We start from the raw sequence: 11,149 nt of genomic DNA, 5'->3' as shown, positions 1-11,149 counted from the left end.
CGGGCATTCCAGTCACCACCAACCAAATACCTTTGCCCGCAAGCACGGAGTGCGTCGAAGTAATGTCTTTCCTCCTGACTCTGGAAGGGCAGTAAATGGCGCTGAACTCAACATCGCCCAGTCCTGTGGCTACTTTTACTGCTGACATTTGCATGCTGCGTGTCTCAATGACCCTTTGTGGAAAATGGCGAGGCGAGGTCCTCATTAAAATCGCCACTCCACCAACGCTAGTATTATTCCGCGAAGGCTTGAAGGCTGGATAGAAGGCGTATTTTTTTAGCTACCCCTCTTTTGATTCTGATCTCGGTCGACGCTGTTGTTGTGCGCGAAAAGCTCAATTTCTTTTGCTTTCCCTGAAATGCCGCTAGCATTCCAGATAAGAACTTTTAGTGGATGCATTGAGAGTCTGAAACATTGTTCTGGGACTGAAGATTAGATCCATCCCATTAGTTAATCGTGTTGGCCAATTCAGAAACTATTTTTCAAGCTTTTCAAGGCGTTGATTGGCTTGACTGTTATGCTGCTGCTGTTCTTGCTGTTGTTGTTAATTTTAAGAACGTTTGTCACCTCAATCAAATAGGATTCGATTAAGAAGTGAAAACTTATTACTCGTCCCTAAGAAAATAAGATTCAATAAGAAAATGAAGTATAAAAAAGCTTTTTATTATATAGCTCGGATAAGAAGTGAGGTAAATATATGTAAATATATAAAATAATATTAAATTGGCTGCGTTTCTTTTTTTAGCCAAGATAAAGTAAAAGAGTCGCCTTGTTGGGACAATATCGGCGAAAGGTTATCCCAAACTTGTTGATGATATCTGTTTATCAAATGGATCTAAAAAAAAAACCATTAGCAGCATATTTAAAAAAAAAACGAAAACATTGATTTTGGAACCTTACCTCAAGATCAGTTAAGAGTTCTTTAATAATCATTTTAGTTTGTTTTGGGCACATAGTAATGGTTTTAAAAGTTAGGGCTCCACGGTCTGAAAAATTATAGGTTGATTGTGCTGGAACAATTTGCACAATGTCTTCAATGCGTATTCCAAATTCCCCATCCTTATAGAACCCTGGCTCTGAAAAAAAAAAAAAAAAAAAAAATGTTTTTTTGTTATATTTTCGACTTTATAAAGCTACAAGACCCAAATTAAACATATTCAGAGAAATCGATTAACTCGCGACGATTGTCTCACTGGTCTGCCTACGTGAAAAATTAGTGTCTGCTTATCATTTTTACGTGGGAGAAAAAAATATATCCACCGATCTGATCCAGGTTCAGCAACCGGATAGATCTGGGCATTCTCTATGATGGTGCGTTTTTAGTTTTCTCGAATCTGCAATATTGTAAATGCAACTGATTTTTGTCCATTGTGGAGCCGGTGGGGCAAAATTTTGACACGAAATGGTCAAGGTCCAATATCACAGGAGTGTGGATACCAAATTTGGTTGCTCTAGCTCTTATAGGTTCAAAGATCCTTGAGCTCACATTTTGCAATCGGCAAAGCCGACCACGAAACCTGTGTGTTGGAGAGATACAGAGCGAAAAAGAATAAAATTGTTTTCTTGATTCTGGCTGTAATAATTATACGATCTGGTTCAGATTTTGCACTCTAGAACATATAGTCATCCTCTACGATTGTATCTTTGAAATTGTGGATGCCACAGATTTTCGATCTTTGTGGGCGAGGAAGGGGGCGGTACAAAGTTTTTAAATATACTTGTAACAGTGACATATCACAGAAGTCCGGATATAAAATGTCAGTGCTCTAGCTCTTATAGTCTTTGACCACTAGGCTCTGATAGGGACGGACAGACAGACATGGCTCAATCGACTCGGCTATTGATGCTGATCAAGAATATATATACTTTATGGGGTCGGAAACGATTCCTTCTGGACGTTACACACATCCACTTTTACCAAAAATCTAATATACCCCAATACTCATTTTGAGTATCGGGTATAATTAAGTTTTTATGAAAACAATAGGCATACACTCGCGTTAAAAAACAGATTTTTTACTGTAGGTTACGCTGGAGTGGAATTTATGTTTCAAACTTGAATTTTTGGCGCCCGAAACATAGTCCGGAAAATTGTATTGTAGTGCAAGATTTTTTTCACCCAGCGCAAAAGTACTATCCCACAACTCATGGCTGATCTTACCATCAAGACATCAGAAGGTCGGGCACCAAAGTTTGGCAAAGCTTGGTTTTGCTTATTTTTGTGTGTCAACCTCACATGTCGGTGCCAGAGCCGCGTTTCAATATCAACAGACTGCAGCATTGAAGATAACTTCAAGGCTTCTGGAAACGTTAAGGCTACCTTGCTTCTTTGCAATGCAGGAAATGGTTTGCAATGCAACAACCTTACAGTAGATACGCTTTTGGTGCTGAAGGAGCCGAATCAACCGGCTAGCAAGTGGCTGCTAGGACGAATCACCAAAGTTTATCCTAGCCAAAGCGTTAGGGTTCGAGTGGTTAATGTAAAAACTGCTCGGGGATTGTACAAGTGGCCCATCACGAAAATTGCTGTGATTCTCTTGTCGTTCAGGGGGGCTGGTATGTTGAGAAATTAGGTTACTTGAGTTTTCTTTAGTTTAATTTCATTCATAATATATCTTTCTCTATTCATATGCTCATCATTGTATTTTCCCGCTTAAGCACCTAGTTTTATGCGCATAGTTGTGTTGTTATTACTTATGTCCAAAACCTAACTGGATCGCTCTCGCAATCATAGCCAAGCCCGCTTCTCGCACACGCCCACGCATACACGGTGCCTTCCGTTTTTGCACTGGGACCAGTAATTCGCGGAATCTTCCAGTTTTCTTTTGCTCGAGCTCTTCTCGTGGAGTTATTCGAAAATTCTAGTTGATATGTAAATTTTTCTTTTTATACAGTTAAACTTATCATAGTTTAACTATAAACTGTAAAGAATAAACAATAATACAGTCCACTAAGTCGTAACCACTTACCATTCGAAATAAACATATTTTCTTGAAGACCGGGATCATCAGGCATATGACGTATCCCAACGCCTATAGGACCTTCATGTACATTCAAGAAGTGCCCCACGCCGTGACCAGTGCCATGACTATAGTCTAAGCCAATATCCCAAAGAGCTTTCCTAGCAAGGGTATCAAGAACTTGCCCCTGAAAAATTTATAAATATAATTATTAAATTTAAAAAAATATATTAAAGTTAATGTTAAATGTAGTTTACACGAGTCAAAAATTAGGTTGTACGCTTGGTTGAGTAGATCATTCTTCTAACTTCTTACTGTGAAAAAATTTTCACACGGCATCTACAGCTTTACAACCGAATTTTTTTGTCGCGTGTAAAGTACAAAAAAAGTACAAAAAATATAAAGTTTCAGCCCCATTCGACATCGTTTAGAAGTGCCGACTTTGGCCGATATTTGGCCAATGGTTTCTATAGCAGCTATAATATTGATCGGATTGAATTTTTTTCCTGATTTAGAGTATTAAAATAAAAAATTAAATTAAAATTAAAACTGAGCTTACTACGTAAGCCTCTAACATTCTGATAGGTTACTAAGAGAAGTTTTTTGGAAAGGTGGAAACAAAACGGGAAGTTGAGGATGGCACATTGGGATGATTTGTAAGAGTTATGGGGGCCTATTCTTCTTCTTAGCTTTGAACCACCAAATGATCTGGCCAAAATTTGGAAGAGCAAATGGTGTCAAAATAAGTTGGGAACACACCTATCTTGAATGAAGTTGGTTCAACATTCAGTAAAACAAAATTAAATAACGATTTTTTCCAATAGTGGTTTTTTTATTCATTGCGAAAGTTTGTCGTGTGAGTGACCGTAAGTGCAATCCCTTAAAAAAAAATTATTTTTGCCTAGTTATTGTTAGCTTCTTTCAATGAAAACAAAAAAAAAAAACGCACCGCTTATTCTCAAAAATGTTATATTATGTTAAGCAAAAACGAATTTAAAATAAATAAATTTTTTTTCTTCTGTAACATCGAGTATTTTTTAGTCGTTTGCAGCTCGTGGATATCGTTTTTTTCTTCTTCTTCTTCTTCTTCTTAGCTTAAATATTAATGTAATGACTATTATTATATATATAATTGCACACAAAACTGCATTGGAAAAAATGTCGCGTGAGTGACCCAGAAGAATCCTTCGCAAAAAAAGGGCAGGCCAAATTTTGAAAATTCATATAACTACTAATAAAGCTTCATATTTCGTATTTATGTCAAAAATAATTCAAGTTCAAAATTTGCACACAATTCGCAGAGTTTGCCGATTATTAGCATTGATGTCTAAAGCCATTTCTATTTGAAGTCGCGTGAGTGACCGCTCTTTTGTGGCTTTTACCTCAAAAGAAAAAAACCGGAGGCTCTCAATTATTTTTACCATGGATAGTACTCTCAAAATACTACAACAAATTATTAGTGGTGAAGTTCACAAAATTTAATTTTGTTTGATTTATTTAACATTTAAAGTTTTATTTTGCTTCCGAAAGTCGTGTGAGTGACCGCGGAAATGCCCATATGTTTTTCGTATGACAGCTGCGAGCAAAATTGAGATCGCGTCCTGGAATGGATTTCCCCATTCTTTCATTAATCAATAAATCAACTCGTCCCTTTTCGAACCAAAAAACTGCGGCAGTCTTGGGTTCCAATACAAATTCGGATTGAATATAATGTACAGGTAACAAAATTTACAAAAATTGGTTGTATACTGACTGAGTACCGGGTATAAAAGTAGAGCCGCGGCATATATGTATATATGTAGCACCATTTTCTGAGCGGCACGACTAGGTTGAAACTCTTAACTTTACCGATTATATTTGTATATGGGTGTACCTTAACTTTTGCTGGAAAAATTGTAGACCCAAACGTTAATTGGCCTTTGAGGACACGGGTATATACTTCTTTTTGAAACTCAGTTGGTATGCCAAAATGAAAAGTTCTTGTCACATCCGTTGTACCATCCCTACAATAATTTGTAAATGAAAAAATTAGAATAAAATAATTTATATTGATTTAAAAAATAATTAAGTAAATCAAAATGGTTGAATAATATCAATAATGGTACAACCGTACGGGTTACTTCATGCCTGTTTTTGTCTATCCTTCGTCTCTGAACAGCAAAAACTTTGAAATTTAATTAAAAAAACCTAGACTGTGAAATGTTACGACGTGAACTTTAAGTCCACTGCAATGAGAATCATTTCTAAAAGTTGGTGTACCGAACTGCCAAAACTTCAGACTAAGAATGTCTGGTTTTAACCAGATCTCGGTAAACACCATAACGTTGGATGAAAATGCGGCACAGGGTCGCTGAGCTTACTGCGTGAGACCTACAAGTGAAGAAGTTAGTTTCTTTGACGGGTGGAAGAAACCCGGGAAAATATTCTTTTTTTAACTGAACATATTGAACAAAATTTTAGATTTTTAAAATAAAAAAAAATCGTGTGCCTTTTATTAACGACGTTTACAAAAATATTTGTCTTTAACGGAAAAACATTGAAAGTTTTATGGTGTATTTTTTTTGTTATATTTTTACTTTAAAACTCAGGAAAAGTTAATAAAATGTAATATATTGTGCTTTCTTTTTGTTCTTTGATATGTTTATTAATTGGGCGGCGTTTAATTCTCCTTTAAATTCTGTTATTCGAAATACAACGGCTTTTTTTTTTTTTTTTAAATAACACAATTTTGTACTTCCAAAAATGTTTAAAACTTTTTTGTAAAATTTTAATGCATTCAGTTGTATTATTCTTTAATTTTGGTAAAAACAAAAAAAGGGCAACCCTAAAAACCAGTAAAAAAAAATAAGACTTAAAAAAATTGAAAGAAAACGACACCAAGAACCAAAATTTGATCACTAAACATTTTTAAAGCCCCAAATCTATCGGTTTGGGTTTGGTTGCATAGTGTTACAGCCACAGCCAGAGAAATTCTTAAAGCAAAGTCAGTAAAAACTGAGAGGAGAGCGGTTGCATCAAAAGCTAATAAGACGGCACTGCTGCACAGAAAGTTTCGTGAGCGAGAAAGAAAAAACAGTTATTTAGCTACGACAAGAAGGCTAAGTGCAACAAAACACACGATAAGCCGACGCGCGATTAAATATTTAAATTCTATTTTTTCACATTTAAAAAGCTTTCACTCGCGGTTAAAAATAGATTAATGATTTAATGTTTAATTAAAGAGTTTTTGTTTTGTTAAACAAAATTGAAGAAAAAATGGGAAGCGCAAAACAAAAACACATCTGGTCACTACGAAAGAGAACGAACTTCTTTATTTGATTTATTAAAATTGTATACTAAGTCTTTCACGTCTCGCCAAAAATATTTAAAATAATTTTAATTTATTTAGTGAAATCAGCTGCGACCGACGCTATAAAAAATTTGGAAAGAAGAAACCGAAACCTTGCAATGAAAACTACTTCGGCGTGGCAGTTTCAGATAACTCCAGATTATGTCCTATTTAATTTCGAGTAGTGTAATTTCGAAATTAATTATTGTGACAGGTAATAAATCATTGTTTTATTTATTATTGGTACTTACAAGTATTGAGCGCCTGAATCACATAAGTATATATCATTAAGGGTTATATTTCTCTTTGTTTCACTCGTCGGATGATAATGAATAATAGAGCCATTGGGACCTGATGAACTAATTGTCGGAAAGCTCAAGCCAACATATTTATCCTGTGTTCTAAATGAAAAAAAAAAAATAATACGTAAATTCACGAAATATTTCAACAATATAATATTAATATCATAAAAACATATGTCTATGTACCTATAAGAGAACAATATGGTTTAAACTCTTGGTATAAAACTCTTAATCTTTTTAAGGAAGCGGTTTATATTGAGTGTTTCAGCCTCCAGACCACCCCGGAGGTGCTCTACGTTAATCCGACCACAGAGCAGACCACACAGAACTTTGCAATTCTGAAAAGCTGAGTTCAATACCACCAAAAGTAAGAACCTTAAGTTATGTTAAAAAGAAGCACAATCTCTGAAAAAACATTTTAAAAATACCAATCACACCATGAACAAAAATCCTAATTCTTAAAAAAATTTTAAGGCCCAAATCTATCAGTAAGTCAGTTTGGTTTGAAGCGTAAATATAGTGTTGCATAGTGTAATTAAGCAGTCGGAACTTATTGAAGTATTTAGTTTCAAATAACTATTGCCTTTTAACTGTACATCTTAAAAATTTGTGTTTATTCACAAGATATTTTAATTTTTAGAGATTTCTTTCAATAACTTGCGGCGTGTTGAATTAGATCAATATTGGTTCCTAATTAGTACACAAGAGCCTAGTCCGAGAAGCCGCTGTTAACATTGTGTTGATTAGAGCATTCTAAATTCTTTTCCTTCTTCACCAATTAAGTATTTTAAAAAGTTTACTGTCTAAAGAACTTACCGGCGGAAAGACTCTAGCTTATCAGCTCCAGATATTTCATCGATTTTTTCACCATGGTCTAATTGGTTTTCAAGCCAAGCAAAGTATTGACATAATGCAATACCATCCCGCACGTGGCTATTCACAAATCCTTTAATCTCCACATCATTTTTAATTGATTTTAATAAACAAATTGGTGTAACCTATGTAAATTTGAAATAAAAAAATATAAATCTTATCTGCAAAAGTTTTATAGTTATATAGATATGTCTGTAATTTTCACCTCCTGTAGACGTTGCGATTTTGGAATAAGCGCTGTTAAATAGTAGGAGCTTGTGGGAGAAATCCAAATTTTTGTACCCTTAGTCGACACCTGAAGATACACTAATATTTATTTTTGTTTAAATTAACATATTTTAAGTGGATTTAATCTTACAATGCGACTTATTTCCAGGCCTATTGACGAATAGGGAAGAACTTTTATTTGTACTTCGTTTTCGGTTTGATGGCTAGAAAAGTCTGTGGGCAATTTTTCAGAATCGACGAACGCTAACAGCTGATCCCTTGTTATAATCATATATGCAAAGAAAACTGGATTAAAGTCTATATCCGAGCCCCGCATGTTTAAGAACCCTGTGTATTGTATAAAGATATTGCTTTGTTAATATTTTATAGATGGGAATTTTAATCGAATAGATTAAATTAAAATACAATTTTAACTTACAAGCAATTTCATCAAGAGCACTAACAATTAGAGCATCCGCTTTTTTTTCCTGCATTTTTTCACGAACGAGATCCCATTTTTTCGCAACTGTGACTCCGGCATACTCCAATTTTAAAGTTTTTATAGAATTAAAGGTTTGTGGTGGCTGATTCTCTCCCCAGATTTCATCAATTAAATTATTTTCAATTGGGATCAAATGACAATCTACAAATAAAATTACAAAATTTAAATTAAAAATCGAGCGGGTACGTTGTGAGCCACGGCAAGGGCCGCGGCCCTATTTTATGCCCGGTACTTAGTATATTTTCATATGAATGTGAGGTTATGATTAATGTAATTTATGTCGTTTGGTATCGCTGTTTGCTGTTTTTGCTAACATTTTCATTAAAATCGTTGGAACCGTTTAGGACATTTTTATAGTACATTAGATTTGTTGAGGACTCCGACCGTGCACTCGCCAATCGAGTGCACGTTGTACTATCACGTTGCACGTTGCAACTATCATAATCTCAATTCATATTTTGCCAGGCGTATTGTAAGCGAGCTGGACGCTCTGTTAAGTGAATAAAGCACAATGAATTATTGAAATTATTCAAATCACACATGCTTAAACTATAAAGTGTCATCAATCCTGATAGAACACCAGCTGGAGAGAATATACGTAGACTCAATGCACCTGTTGTCGACGACGTTGCTGGTTAACGACCGTACAGCTACGCGACAAGTCGTGATTCGAAGAAGAAATAATGATCTTCAGTTTATTAGTGATAGTTCATATGACGCTCTCCAATATCCACAAATTTTCTGGAAGGGACAAGACGGATATAGTGTAAACAATAAACAACGAGATCCCGTAACAGGGCAGACACTGTCTGTATGTGGCATAGATTTTCAAACACCATCCTTTTCCCACGGACAACTATATGTAGCTAACTATATGTGTTGGCTAAAGACGGACTAACTAAGAATATTGTTCACTCTATTGTGCTGAGAGATTAATCTTTATTGTTAAGTAATCTTATACTTGATAAGTAAGTCCCCGCATACTTATAGTAGATACATACATACTTATAGTAGTTATTTTTATTAAACTGAAAAATGTGTTCTAGAAATAATATACACCTTAATACCTCGAACACCTTAATGCCTCGAAATGCAAAGTTATGACATTTCATCGTTCTAGCCCCTTGCTGGCACCCTATACCCTTTGCGGTGGTTCTCTTAAGATATTTACCCTGGTGGATGATCTTGGTGTTATATTAGACGCTAAGCTAAAGTTTAAAGAACACATTTCTACCATGGTAAATAAGGCCATGGGCGTGCTTGGGTTTATAAAGCACTGCTATTAGTAAACCTCCCATCCTTAGTTAACCGTAGGAAAATGCTTGGTGTGATTTTTGTGCACAACTTGATCACGGGTGACATAGACAGCCCTGATCTGTTAAGCCGCATAAACTTCACGATTCCTATTAGAGTCACTAGAAATTGTATACGGTTGTTCCTTCCACTTTGTAGAATTATTCCTTCCTTATTATAAGTCCCTTTAATTTGCGTTTGAAGTTGTATATACTTTATGGGGTCGGAAACACTTCCTTCTGGACATTCACTGTCATCAGTACCGGTGTTCGAGCACCGGGTATAACAAATATTACTACTTCTGTTTACCAACCTGATGAATTCAATTCGTTTTCTATAGGTTTCCATAACCGGAAAGAAAATAAACGGGGATCCACGCCAACAGCACTGCCTCTTGGAAGATTTTGGGCGAGCCATACGCCTAATGAAGGAGTTGTTGTCAAACCATCTTTCATCAGTATCCAATTTGAGTCGAGTTGTTTTTCAGCTTGTTGATAATATCGACCATCTGTCCATAATAGAGCACTATTACGTGTGATAACAGCTGTTCCAGCTGAGCCGTCGAACCCGGATATAAATGCGCGTCTTTCGTCATGCTGACATTGATATTCACTCTGATGAGCGTCATCGGAAGGAACAATATAAGCCGAAATGCAACTGATGTCTCGAACTCGAACTAGTTGCATTAGCTCTCGTAATTTTGTCAAAATTATTGTTGTGTCCTTCATCATCACCAAGAATCAACTAAATGAAAAAATTATCGACAGTTCTGCGTATTACGATAAGATAACTCTGTTGTAAATCTCTATCGCACACACAGGTCCAAACATATGTATGTCAATAGATATTTATATATTTGTTCGTAAATCCATTAGGGATGTTCCAAGTGAACTAGTTCAGTTCACTTCTCTAGTTATCTGATATTGGAGCTCTACTCACCAGGCTTATTTTCTTCAAGAAGGCAATCATAAAGCATGTGCAATAGTTTTATTTCCGCTTTTATCGTTTTATCTTCCTTGTATAAGTTTTGCCAGTTGATATAGTTGTAGCAACAAACTTTTAAGCTAAACAGCTGTTAATAGACAAGATGAGACCAGATTGATACCTTATGGGTAATGTATATGAGTGAGAATGTCTATGAATATATAAACTACTAAAAAATTTTGGTTTTGAATGGAGATCTGATTTAATTTTAAACAACCTAAAAAGCCATTATGTCGGACACACTTAAAACTCGTTACTCAAGGGTTTTAGGAGTCGCTAATTACGAATATGAATAAAGATTTTAAAAACTTAAAATATCGGATCCAATATGGCCGAACAAATTTTTTATTATCAACGGATTCACTTAAAGCTGTAACCATACAGTCTATAGATGTGCCAGCCATAGAACGATAATGTCGCACGTCGAACACCGAATATCCCGTCCCATGGGGTTCGGATCTGGCGTTCATCTACCGCCGCGTCAACATTAAACAATCGCAGAACATCTTTGCATGGGTTAGTACGCACAAAATATGTTTTGACAAAAATATGAGATTGGATGCACTTTTCGTTTTCTTTGTGATTTCTGTTCTCTGTTGTGCCTCCAGCATATTTGGATGAATGGGTACACATACATTCTCAGGTATTTTGCGTGTGTATTATTATAATGCTCCTCGCTAGAACCAAAATTTGAGTTTGG

General features: G+C 35.5%; 1 protein-coding gene across 1 annotated transcript; it reads right to left on the bottom strand.

Moving 5' to 3' along the window:
* Positions 1-642: 642 nt before the first annotated feature.
* On the bottom strand, positions 643-10,211 carry LOC6591858 (xaa-Pro aminopeptidase ApepP). The gene is made up of 10 exons (XM_002016756.2): positions 9,779-10,211; positions 8,110-8,313; positions 7,822-8,018; positions 7,669-7,758; positions 7,407-7,588; positions 6,540-6,689; positions 4,834-4,963; positions 2,970-3,147; positions 901-1,076; positions 643-835 (listed from the first exon to the last, which is right to left on the bottom strand). The coding sequence occupies exons 1-10, from the start codon at positions 10,194-10,196 to the stop codon at positions 719-721; spliced, it is 1,842 nt and encodes a 613-aa protein (XP_002016792.2). The 5' UTR covers positions 10,197-10,211; the 3' UTR covers positions 643-718.
* Positions 10,212-11,149: the final 938 nt, after the last annotated feature.

The sequence above is a fragment of the Drosophila persimilis genome, unplaced genomic scaffold (assembly GCF_003286085.1).
Source record: "Drosophila persimilis strain 14011-0111.01,24,50 unplaced genomic scaffold, DperRS2 tig00000000-arrow-pilon, whole genome shotgun sequence".
NCBI lineage: Eukaryota > Metazoa > Arthropoda > Insecta > Diptera > Drosophilidae > Drosophila > Drosophila persimilis.
Note: the sequence above shows the minus strand (reverse complement) of the source record. Positions and strands in the feature narration are given on the sequence as shown.

Bases quoted from the DNA above. Each gene is read 5' to 3' on its own strand.
- LOC6591858 (XM_002016756.2), bottom strand. From the start codon at position 10,196: ATGATGAAGGACACAACAATAATTTTGACAAAATTACGAGAGCTAATG. The intron at 8,019-8,109 runs GTAAGTTAAAAT...TACAATACACAG, and splicing joins TGCTCTTGATGAAATTGCTT to GGTTCTTAAACATGCGGGGC. The intron at 6,690-7,406 runs GTAAGTTCTTTA...TTTTTCATTTAG, and splicing joins AAGCTAGAGTCTTTCCGCCG to AACACAGGATAAATATGTTG.